This window comes from Pangasianodon hypophthalmus, chromosome 14 (genome assembly GCF_027358585.1).
Source record: "Pangasianodon hypophthalmus isolate fPanHyp1 chromosome 14, fPanHyp1.pri, whole genome shotgun sequence".
Classification (NCBI taxonomy): Eukaryota; Metazoa; Chordata; class Actinopteri; order Siluriformes; family Pangasiidae; genus Pangasianodon; species Pangasianodon hypophthalmus.
Genome location: NC_069723.1, coordinates 25,079,090 through 25,092,310, shown reverse-complemented (window position 1 = coordinate 25,092,310; position 13,221 = coordinate 25,079,090). Strand labels below are relative to the sequence as shown.

Here is a 13,221-nt window from a genome sequence, read left to right as displayed (position 1 = left end):
TTCTGAAAAACTCAAACCAGCCCATCTGGTACCAACATCCATGCCACAGTTAAAGTCACAGAGATCACACGTTTTCTTCATTCTGATGTTTGATGTGAACATTAACTGAAGCTCTTGACCTGCATCTGCCATTGTGCTGCTGCCACATGATTGGCTGATTAGACGCATAACTGCATAAAAGTGCAGGTGTTCCTAATAAAGTGGACAGTGAATGTATATTGATTGATTTTGCAGATTCATGACAAATAATCCTGATTAAGTCCATTTCAGTTCCAGGTTGTAAAACTTGGTGTAGATGTGTAGGTGTGTAGATACACTAACAGATTTTTTTGGTAATGTGGCTTGTTACCTAAAATAGTTTTTGAGTTTTAAACAATTAAAAAATAATCAGTGTAAAATAAAAATAGTTAAAAAAAAAACTAAACTAAAAACAGCCTAGAAATATCTGTACACATTTACTTTTATTTAATTTTCTTTAAAAAAAAAAGTCAGGATCCTCCAAAATGCAGGAAATTTTGGAATATGGATTTCATAACCATCCTTAATAAATTAAAAAATAAATTATTTTTATTAGTTTAATAGCATCCTTTTCAGTCAAGCTATCATGTTTATTTTATTTAAAAATTTATAATGTTAATTATAATGTAATGTTACAGTGGATCATTTTTTCTACATTATTAGAAGCAACTGTTATTTTAAAACAGTTGTATATTTATTGTTATTTATTATTTATATTTTATGGATAAATTTGGATTATATACAGATAATATACAGTCTCAGTAATCAACAAAAGATATTTGAATATATTAAGATATTAAGAAATGATAAATTGTTTCACAGTACACTTTTTGCAAATATTATATCTTTGTGATATCTCTTTCTAATTTTCTTAAATAGCAATTACAAACTCTGATTAGAAGAAGTTTAAATGTATTACTGGAATTTATTTATTTATTTATTGTTTTTTAAGCTTAGTATTTTTTTTCTTCGAAAAGTTTTTCATAATCTTTTAAAAACACAGCAGTTTCTCTGGCAGCTGGTTAACAAACCTACACATCATGATATACAGTATATTGCGTATCGTAAAAATGTCTTCAAGTATGATTTGTGTGATTTTTTGTCATAATGTTCACTCCAGGTAGATAATACTCTAAAAGCTAGGTAAATAAACACCTCATGAGCTTTTCTACGTACGATATGCACACTACAAATCACAAAACATGTCCCCTTGATGGTAGGACAAGGAGTCCAGAAGTTTAGTACCTTTAGTTCTGAGGAGAGTGTCTCAATTAAATACAGATTAATTACAGATACATTTCTTAAGCAAAGTAAAAATAAACTATTTCACTGCTCTGGCTTCATGTATAAATGATTAAAAGTCACATTTATTCCCTGCAGCAGGAAAACTGTGGTTAGTATAAATATTGTTGGTCACTAGATGTCCTCCATGTCCTCACTTTAAAGCACTTTATCCCTCTCCTTAATCAGCTCAGTCAGATTTAGATTATTCCAGAAGCACACACACACACACACACACACACACACACACACACACATTAAACAATAACTTTACCCTGCATTCACTTCATTCATAAATAACACCTCTATAACAAACGACATTAAATCCATCAGCTGTGAGAATAATAATAATAATAATAAAAATAATAAAAAGATTAATAATAACAGCACAGCTTTTACTCCAATCAGCTGACAGATGAATTAAAGATTCACCAGAAGGATAAGAAGAAGAGTTTACTCCATAAATAAGGGTATTTTCTCTTACTTTTTCATTAGCAGTGTTTCTCCTGGCCTCCGTGTGAAGAGCTCAGAGTTATTAGCGCGCTATTAATCCCTCACAGCTCTGCGCATGCGCACTCGCGCTCAATTTCACTCACAATTAAATGAATTAACCGACTGTCATTTCTAATCAAGTTTTGATTTATAAACATTTCAGAATATCTCTGATTGTTTATTTCATATTTGTGTACTTAATTTACACACAGTGAAGCTCCATAAATACAAATATCAGGTTATAGCCTATAAAACTACAGGGTTTAAATAGAAATTGTGCATTTTTGTGCATTAAACGACATTATTTTAATTTAAACCATTAAACCATTATTCTAATATTAGTGTTCTAGTAGACCTAATCATAACACATTAAATTATTAAATATCTCTTTATTTCACAATCCTGTTGTTCCTCCTCTCACCCGTGTCCCTTCCTCTTAAAGAAAGTTTAAAAGAAAGAAAAGCAAATTTCAGCTTCAATTTATTTATTCATTATTGTTTCTTTCATTCAATTCCATTTCTTTATTCACCGAGTTTGTTATATAATAATAATAATAATAATAATAATAATAATAATAATAATGCATTTCAGGAATAATAAAAATAAAATGCATAGAAAAATATAATTTATTATTTATACAAAAGTATTTTCCAGAAGATGTTTGCAGAAGTTTTTTTTTAATTAGAGGATTCCTGTGGCTTCATTTAACCTCTCTCTCTCTCTCTCTCACACACTTTCTCTCTTTCTTTCTCTCTCTCTCACTCTCTCACTTTCTCTCTCTCTCATTCTCTCTCACTTTCTCTCTCTCTCTCTCTAGCTTTCTCTCTCTCTCTTGCTTTCTCTCTCTGTCTCTCTCTCTCTTTTTCTCTCTCTCTCTCTCTGTCTCTCTCTCCCTCTCTTTCTCTTCCTGTAAAATCTCAAAAGCAGAACTGTACCTACATGGAAATGTGGGTTTTTTTCTGTACATTCAGCATGTTCCTAGAGTTAAAAGCTCAGCAGGATGATTTTCTGCATCCACACTCCCGCCTCTGATTAAACCACTTTATATAATAACAATATGGAGACATTACAGATTAAAAAAATTGTTTTATTGAAGTAATTCTGGCTGAACGCTCTAGTGTTCACACTCGTACAGCATTCCTGAACAGCGTGTATAAAAATCACCACTGCAGTGCATTCACCATTTAATGATTTAATGATTCAGGTTTACAGTCAGAGTTAAACATCTTCAGCAGTAATTTGTCTTCACCACCTTCTGTCCGAGAGCGCACGCTGCAGGAGCCTTCCCCTGTAACACACACACACACACACACACACACACACACACACGCACGCACGCACACACACACACACACACACACACACACACACACACACAAACGCATGCAAACACACACACACAGACACACACAGAGACACACATTAATAAACTCCACAGCCCAGCAAGTAACACTCATCATCCAGCAGCAAATTAACCTTAAACTTTAACGTTCTGTCTCTCTCTCTGTCTCTCTCTCTCCATCTCTTTGTTCCTCCATCACTCTGTCTATCACTCCATCACTCTATCTCTCTCTGTCCCTGTCTGCCACTCCATTTGTCTCTCTCTGTCTGTCCCTCTGTCGGTCTCTTCATTCTTCCATCTGTCTTTCTGTCCATTTGTTTGTGTCCTTCTGTCTACCTCTGTCTATCTGACCGGCTGTGTCCATCCTTTTGTTTATCCCTCCAACTGTCTGCCCCTCTATCTGTCTCTTAGTCACTCCATCTGTCTGTCTCTCCTTCTGCCTTCTGTCTTTCCTTCTGTCCCTCTGTCCTTCCCACTTTCCTTTCATCTGTCTGTATTTCCCGCCGACCATCCCTCTGTCTCTCCATCAATCTGCCTGTCCCTCTGTGCTGCTTTCATTTCATTCTCGTCTCTCCAAGCCTCTGTCCCCATTTCTCTCTCCCTCTCTCTCTCTCTCCCCATCTGTCTGTAACTCTCATCCTTTTTACTTTGTTGGTCCCGCCATCCCTCTATCTGTCTGTCCAACTCTCTCCATCTGTCTGTCTCTCTGAGCTCACTGACCTTGTACAGACTGCAGACGAGTAGGAAGAGCGAGCTCGTTGCTTTCTCCTCCAGGTCATCAGTGTGCTCCTGTAAACACACAGATAATAATCATGACGCAGGAAGTTAATATTATAGATGAAAGGTTTGAGAATAAACGGTGTTGGATGATGTGAATGATTGTTCTCACTCCGTTGATGGTGATCCACGGCACGTATTGATGCGGTGGCTGTAAAGCTCCGGTTTTCTTGGCGTTCTCGTGCATCAACTGATTTCCCTCGTCACCGTTCGCACACGCCATGATGTCACCGAAGCGCGTATCTGGGCTGAACAGGGCAAGACACTGAGGACAAACAATACACCATCAATACACTGCAATGAGGAACTGACCGCTACGATAGCTAACCTTTAGCTAAACCATAGTTTAATGTAGTTTTAACTCGCTTGTCGTTAAATAGAAAGATGAACTCTGCAGACTAAAAGGGGAAGCTACACTACACTACTGACGGTGAGGTCACTAGCAGAGGATGATGGGAATGTGTGATAGATGTGTGATAGATGTATACGGAGTCACAGAAGCCTCAGTCAATGTTCAGCTCATGTTTAGACAGAAATAGCTAGATAGAAAAATTGGAAAGATTGTGTCGAGTCCAGGTCAGATTAAGTTAGTCTGGGTCAAAATGAGGCCGGATCCAGCTTGCGATATGTTACAGTCGTGGTCATAAGTTTACATACGCCTTGCGGAATCTGCAAAACATAAATAATTTAAAAAATAAGAGGGATCATAAAAATAGCATTGTGTTTTTATTTAGTTCTGCTCTGAATAAGCGATTTCACACAGCAGATGTTTACATCTAGTCCACGAGACACAATAATAACTGAATCTACACAAATGAACCAGTTCAGAAGTTTCCATACACTCGATTCTTAATCCTGTGTGTGTTACCTGATGATCAGCGACTGTTTTTATGTTTTGTGAAAGTTGTTCATGAGTCTCTTGTTTGTCCTGAGCAGTTAAACTGCACACTGTTCTTCAGAAAAATCCTCCAGGTCCTGCACCTTCTCTGCTTTTCCAGCATCTTCTGCACATTTAAACCCTTCCATCAGCAGCTATATGATGCTGAGCTCCATCTTTTCACACTGAGGACAGCTGAGGGACTCGAACACGACTATTACAAAAGCTGCAAACATTCACTGATGCTCAAGAAGGAAGCACGATACATTAAGAGCCAGGGAGTGTAAACTTATTATTTTTGTCTTCTGGGAAACATGTAAAAATCTTATGAAGCTTCTGAAGGGTAGTAGTAAACAAAAAAAAATAAGATCTTTAAGCAAGATTATAACAATTTACACCGATCATCCTGTTCAAACGTTTACAAAACATCTGCTGTGTGAAATAGCTTATTCAGGGCAGCATTAATAAAAAACAAAAAAGAATTTTATGATCCTTCTTATTTGCTTTCTTAACATTTTGCAGATTTTGCAAGGTGTATGTAAACTTATGACCACAGCTGTATATCAGGTTTAATTTCAAAGATGGTCGGGGTCTGAATGAGGCTAGTCGAGGACAGTTAGTTTATTCCAGAATAAATCAGAGGATAGTTTGCTTCGAATCGAAAGCCAGCCTGAGACAGGTTCATTTATTCCAGGTTAAATTTGAGTCCAATCCGCATTCTCAGGGTCGTCCGGTCAGACAGGGTCAGCTCGAGGCTTGCCCCAGATTACATTAAATGAGCCTGAGTCAGATTGAGGCCAGCCCCATTTGGATTAGTTTATTCCAGATTAAATCTGAGACTAGTCTGGACTTTTTGAGGCTACTCTGGGTCCAACTGAGGACAGTAAATTAATCTGGGTCAGACTGAGGCTGGTGAAGTCAGGTTAGTTTATTCCAGGTTACATTTCAGGCTAATGTGAGGCTAGTGTGGGTCCAGCAGATGCAAGTCCGGGCTACAGGAAGTCAGTCTGAGTCAGATTGAGGCCAATCTCAGTCAGGATAGTTTATTTCAGATTAAATACCAGGCCAGTCCCAGGTCAGAGTAGAGGTGTAAAATCAGTGATAATGAACACTTACAGATTCCGCTGCCTTCACCACATCCGCAGCCGCTTCCATGCAGTAAATCACTGGATACGCAACACCGCCCAGTTTTTTCAGCACACACGTCTGAACACACACAAATAAAACATTCATCAATGTAATTCATTTCTTTACACTGTGGACCAGCTGTTAATGTGATCTACCACTCACTTCCTAACATCACGCCACAACACACACACTCTACATTACTGTTCATACAGCTGAACACACCTGAGCCAGGTGCAGTAATGACATCACTGACCCCGCCTTCTACCATCCTGATTATTTCCTATAGTCTCACCTCGATCATGTTGCCCAGACACTCGGTTGGTCCGTGCTGACAGGTGAACTCGTACTTGTCTCCGACCTGCTTCTCCTGCAGCACACAGAACCAGGGGGTTAGTGAGAATTCAGCACTTTTAAATCCTGCATTCTGATTGGTCAGAAGGTGTTGATTAATTTTCTATAACTCTATAACCTCTGACAGGAGCGCGGGTTAATATTAACACGCTCGTTCTAATAAGTTATTGTTTCTATAGTAACAGCTCATTCACAGGGACGTGTACGGAGAACACTGCACTAATAATAAAAAACGGATTTTATAAATCGTGGATGTGGAGACGTTTTCTTAAAGTAAGGAGATATTTATGGAAGGAGTCTCCAGTTTCAATGCTTTGTGACAGTCAGAGGTAAAGCTGTAACTAAGTTCAACATCTTCAGGACAGAGGGTTTTATGCTTCTTTGCGGTTTCTTGGTAACATGCGTAACAAACTGCGCTTTTTTTATCACGTTAATTTCAAGAGAGAGAAAAAGGGAATGACTGTGTACAGCTGCAATAATGCAGAACGGGAACTAATTTGTTTCATGTACATTTAGTGTAACTGATAAAAAGTATGACGTGTCATTATAGGTATAAGAGGAATAAAACATTTGGGGTATGCTGTTATAGGACACTAATCAACTTCAGGGTTAATTACAGTAATGAACATGGTGTGTGTACCTCTGCGTTGCCGTACGGGACGAGCTCCACATTCATGATGTCTCTCAGCATGATGAAGGTCGGCATGAGCTGTAACACCAGAAACTGCCGACAGCCGGGACACAGAGACTCATAATACAGAGACACGTTCACAAGATCAGCGCTCCTGCTGGAGTTCACCTGCGCACACTGCCCCAGCACCTACACACACACACACACACACACACACACCACAATTACATTACATGTGATTATTACAATACTGGCCATTTTAAGGCTCCATCCCAAACACTACAACACTTTACTTCAGCAAAGACACCTCACTGATGATTATTTGATGCTTCAGTGTTTATCCTACATTCACACCAATCCTATGGCACGATCATCGTGTGGTCTGATGGTTCCCACTTCCCCACTCACAACATTACTTCCTACCTGCAGTTAGTTCCCATTTACTGTTTGATGCAAGAAAAACACATAACCTCATTATGGGTTCATCTTCTCCTGTCCTTAAATGTACATAGAGATGTTAGGAAGAAAAAATAAAGCTAGGAAGGAAGGAGTAAAGATGGTTGGTCCCTCTGGTGAGTGTGTGTAGATCACTTTGCTAATTTATTCGGAGAAGCAAGCTAGTACGGAGATGAGCATGTAACATGTAAAGTAAAAACATTCCACGCCCACAAGCGACAACATTCAACATTACTCAGGTTCTGGGAAAATAAAGGGTAAGATTGAAGGAAGTGTGTTGGTGTGTGTGGGTGTGTGTTAACTTCCCGAATGTGAGTGATGAGTCCCTCTGAGTCACCAAGTGGCATAAAAACATTGCTTAATAAAGAACTTTCTTTATAGACAACTTATATAATACACTGTTAAAATCAGACTCAGTGATTTTTATTCCATTATTATTTTTCTATTTATTCGAGTCTTCTGTATTATTCTGTTCGCTAATCCAGGTGTTTACACTCAAACACTACAGACTTGCAGAGAGATAGATATACAGATTGATGGACAGATAGACGAGGATCCCATTCTCCATATGTCACTTAATATATCCAGTATAACCTATGGCAGATTTACTAATTGTAATAATTCCAAACCGCTAAACCAGCTGAGATTAAGATCCTCTAATGACAGACCTGAGATTAAAGAGTTACTCTTCTGCTTGATCCAGGCTTGTGTAGAAAATGGGTTGATGACATCATAAAGCACTTTAGAGCAGAAGACCTATCAGCAGCTTCGATTCAACTCGCACACTACACACACTCTACATTATTAACACCACATTTATCGTTAATAACACGCTGACTTGCACGTTTTGAGCAGAATGTCAGTCTGCATCAATAAGGCAAAATGTTTAACCGCGATGTCTGTTTCAGTGGAAACAGATGAGCATCCCTGACTCAATTTATTTTAAAGGAAACAGTGTGATAATGATCTGCAAATGATGGCGATATCAGGATTTTACAGGATATCATCCAACCTATGTGTACAACGTGTAAGCCGTTAGCTAGCTGAGTGATTCAGACTAGCGCTAGCCAGTGAAACCTCTGTACTAAACTTCAGATGTCACTTGTGGCAGATGTTCAGTGGCAATTGCCAATTGTGTTAAATATACACTATAAGGTCAAAAGTATGTGCACCCTTGACCATCACACCCATATGTGCTTGTTGAACTTCTCATTCCAGATTTATTTCCCCTTTGCTGTTATAATGAGCTCCACTCTTCTGCGAAGTCTTTCCACTAGATGTTGGAGCGTGGCTGTGGGGATTTGTGTTCATTCAGCTACAAGAGCATTAGTGAGGTCAGGCGCTGATGTTGGGATGTCAAGGAGATCTGGGGTTCAGTCGGTGTTCCAGTTCATCCCAAAGGTGTTCAGTGGGGTTGAGGTCAGGGCTCTGTGCAGGACACTCGAGTTCTTCCACTCCAACCTTCACACACCATGTCTTCATGGAGCTCGCTTTGTGCACAGGGGCATTGTCATGCTGGAACAGGTTTGAGTCTCTTAGTTCCAGTGAAGGGAAACTGTAATGCTATACCTGGTCAGGTGTCCAGAACCTTTTGGCTGTATAGTGTATATCTCAGCACTGCTACAGCCTATAGGTAACACTCAGGAGTGTGTGTAAGTGGCATCTTTGCTAGAGAGCTACCCAAACAGCATTTGGCTAATTTAACTAGCTAGCTAAAGCTAACAGTTTCTTTATAAAGTGTTCAGGCCCGGGAATGGTCATCAGGAGATTCAGGAGAAATCCCAGTGTTCTGGGTTGTTTTGTGACTGATGGCTTTTTCTGCCTGCGATGCCACCAAGTGGCTGTCAAATCCTGCACTTCCAAGAAGTTTTAAACACGATTGATTTTATTACTGTTAAAATTAATGCAACTGACTCACCAACATTCTAAAGCTGAGTAAAACTGTGAGTCCTGAGATGCTTTCCTTCTCACAACTGTGGTAAAGACCAGAGATAGGCGCTCGAGTTTGCAACTCGAATCTGAGTCACAATAAGTCTTTCCATGTTTTCCTGGACACAGTGTGTGTGAAAGTTACAGAAAAGGAATTTTTATTTGCGCATGTGTAATTGCTTTATTTCGTTTATTTATCCCTAGTGACGCATCTCAACATGCCATTGCTGGCACCAATGTAAACAGAGCAGCGCATCATGGCTTTGGCAGGAAGCCAGGAAGCAGGTGACTGAGGTATTGCAACATGTAAAGAATGTGGGAAGAAAATTAAACACACTGGATTGGTTACACTGAACTTCGTAAGCCACCTGAAAACACCTCCAGACAGGTTCGTTTAGTTTACACTATCGTCAGAGCGATGTTACTGCTGTTAACGAGACATACTTCTGTTCACATCAGCAAATATTAGCAATTACCATGAAATATTCATGGCATAATTATCAAAGGCATTTGACCTACCTGCTATGTTTGGTAACACTAAAACTAAACATTTACATCAACCGTTCATTTTAGTAAAGCTAGCATTTTAGAAACCAGTTCACAATTTCTACACACACAGTCACTGAGCACTTTATTAGGAACACCTGTACACTTACTCATTCATGCAATTATCAAATCAGTTAAAGTCTAAGTTAAAGACTCGAGACTTGACTTGGAGTCTAATTTAAAGATTCGGGACTTGACTTGGAGTCTAATTTAAAGACTCTAGACTTGATTTGGAGTCTAAGTTAAAGACTCGAGACTTGACTTGGAGTCTAAGTTAAAGACTCGAGACTTGACTTGGAGTCTAAGTTAAAGACTCGAGACTTGACTTGGAGTCTAAGTTAAAGACTCGAGACTTGACTTGGAGTCTAAGTTAAAGACCCGAGACTTGACTTGGAGTCTAAGTTAAAGACCCGAGACCTGACCTGGAGTCTAAGTTAAAGACTCGAGACCTGACCTGGAGTCTAAGTTAAAGACTCGAGACTTGATTTGGAGTCTAAGTTAAAGACTCGAGACTTGACTTGGAGTCTAAGTTAAAGACTCGAGACTTGACTTGGAGTCTAAGTTAAAGACTCGAGACTTGACTTGGAGTCTAAGTTAAAGACTCGAGACTTGACTTGGAGTCTAAGTTAAAGACTCGAGACTTGACTTAGAGTCTAAGTTAAAGACCCGAGACTTGACTTGGAGTCTAAGTTAAAGACCCGAGACTTGACTAGGAGTCTAAGTTAAAGACCCGAGACTTGACTTGGAGTCTAAGTTAAAGACCCGAGACTTGACTTGGAGTCTAAGTTAAAGACCCGAGACTTGACTTGGAGTCTAAGTTAAAGACCCGAGACTTGACTTGGAGTCTAAGTTAAAGACCCGAGACCTGACCTGGAGTCTAAGTTAAAGACTCGAGACTTGACTTGGAGTCTAAGTTAAAGACTCGAGACTTGACTTGGAGTCTAATTTAAAGATTCGGGACTTGATTTGGAGTCTAAGTTAAAGACTCGAGACTTGACTTGGAGTCTAAGTTAAAGACCCGAGACTTGACTTGGAGTCTAAGTTAAAGACTCGAGAATTGACTTGGAGTCTAAGTTAAAGACTCGAGACTTGACTTGGAGTCTAAGTTAAAGACTCGAGACTTGACTTGGAGTCTAAGTTAAAGACTCGAGACTTGACTTGGAGTCTAAGTTAAAGACTCGAGACTTGACTCTGACTTTTTAGTACTTAAACAAGGTGTTTCCTCTTGCAGAACTGACCCTCAGTAGGTGTTTTGGGTTTTTTTTTCTATTTATTTCCACACTGTTCTGTATAACCTCTGAGACCTTTGCGTGTGGAAATTCCCAAAAGATCAGCTGTTTCTAAAATACTCCACCCAGAACATCTGGTTAAAGTCAGTGAGATCACACTTTTTCCCCTGTTCTGATGTTTCACGAGATCATTATCTGAAGCTCTGAAGCCATACCTACATGAGCTGCTGCCTGAATGATTAGATTTGATTGGATCATTGCAATAATAATTAGTTGGTGTGTGTGCATAAAAAAATCTTTGTATAGAAATTCCTCAAGTAGTTTTTCTCCAGACTCTACTCTTACTTGAGTCATTATCTTGATGACTACTTTTACTTTCACTCATGCTGTGAGTCGTTACTAAAGCAACAGCTGCTTTATTCAAGTGCGTTATAATAATAATAATAATAATAATAATAATAATAATAATGATTAGATTTGAAGTAAGTCATTAACTAGAACTATAAATACAGTCTACCGTGATTCCTGTGTGTGTGTGTGTGTGTGTGTTTTTATGTGTTTATGTTTGTGCGCGCGCGCGTGTGCGTGTGCGTGCACTTACCCCGCATCTGTCGGCCGGTGAGCTCGCGCACCCGTACACCAGCACCGCGAGGCAGGCGAGCGCGAGCGCGGACTTCAGGACACGCATCTCTGCAGCGGGTCTGTCTGAGGAAGAAGAGGAGGAGGAGGAGGAGGAAGAAGAAGAAGAAAAGGAAGCAGAGTGTGCGGTGAGGGACTCAAACTACAGCTTTTATTTTATACACACTTCCTCATGCTGCGACGCGATTGGCTCCGGAGACGCTCGTGCTTTAATCTGATTGGCTGAGAGTCACGCGGAGCAGCGTCATTAAACACCGGCAGAACTATGGCGGCTATAGAAGCAGAGAGGAGCACAAAGTGCACTACTTTAACACACACAACACACACACACACACGGTTTAACACACTCCAACAGGACACACACACACACACACACGGTTTAACACACTCCCACAGGACACACACACACACACACACACACAATGAAATGAAGTAACATTAAAAAGCTGCAAGTCACACACACACACACACACACACACGGTTTAACACACTCCCACAGGACACACACACACACACACACACACAATGAAATGAAGTAACATTAAAAAGCTGCAAGTCACACACACACACACACTCAGATTGAATTGTAGTAGCATTAAAATTAAAATGCTGTAAGTCACACACACACACACACACACACACACTCAGATTGAATTGTAGTAGCATTAAAAAGCTGCAAGTCTCACACACACACACACACACACACACACACACTCAGATTGAATTGTAGTAGCATTAAAAAGCTGCAAGCCTCACACACACACACACACATGGTTTAACACACTCCCACAGGACACACACAATGAAATGAAGTAACATTAAAAAGCTTTAAGTCTCACATACACACACACACACACACACACATGGTTTAACACACTCCAACAGGACACACACACACTGAAATGAACTAACATTAAAAAGCTGCAAGTCACACACACACACACACACACACACACACACACACACACACACACATGGTTTAACACACTCCAAAAGTGAACACACACACACTGACACACTCAGATTGAATGGCAGTAACATGAAAAAGCTTTAAGTCACACACACACACACACACACACACACACACATGGTTTAACACACTCCAAAAGTGAACACACACACTGACACACTCAGATTGAATGGCAGTAACATTAAAAAGCTTTAAGTCTCACATACACACACACACACACACACACACACATGGTTTAACACACTCCAACAGGACACACACACACTGAAATGAACTAACATTAAAAAGCTGCAAGTCACACACACACACACACACACACACACACACATGGTTTAACACACTCCAAAAGTGAACACACACACACTGACACACTCAGATTGAATGGCAGTAACATGAAAAAGCTTTAAGTCACACACACACACACACACACACACACACCTCACGCGCTCTGACATTCATTAACCTTCCATGAACCCTGATCTGCGCTCATTTTCTGCTCAAAATCTAATGGTTTCCACTACAAATACCATCACAAACCATCAGCTGTTAACCATT

General features: G+C 39.7%; 2 protein-coding genes across 2 annotated transcripts in view; both read right to left on the bottom strand.

The window, feature by feature from the left end:
• LOC113524414 (ras-related protein Rab-3A) overlaps positions 1 to 1,825 on the bottom strand; it is a 7,649-nt gene extending 5,824 nt beyond the window's left edge. The window contains exon 1 of the mRNA XM_026910635.3: positions 1,784 to 1,825. The gene's annotated coding sequence lies outside the window, so the exon portion shown is untranslated. The remainder of the gene's footprint in view (positions 1 to 1,783) is intronic.
• Positions 1,826 to 2,857: 1,032 nt separating this feature from the next.
• LOC113524407 (gamma-interferon-inducible lysosomal thiol reductase) lies at positions 2,858 to 11,848 on the bottom strand. Its single transcript, XM_026910628.3, has 7 exons — positions 11,659 to 11,848; positions 6,907 to 7,086; positions 6,208 to 6,282; positions 5,904 to 5,993; positions 4,023 to 4,175; positions 3,854 to 3,922; positions 2,858 to 3,079 (listed from the first exon to the last, which is right to left on the bottom strand). The coding sequence occupies exons 1-7, from the start codon at positions 11,743 to 11,745 to the stop codon at positions 3,020 to 3,022; spliced, it is 714 nt and encodes a 237-aa protein (XP_026766429.3). The 5' UTR covers positions 11,746 to 11,848; the 3' UTR covers positions 2,858 to 3,019.
• Positions 11,849 to 13,221: the final 1,373 nt, after the last annotated feature.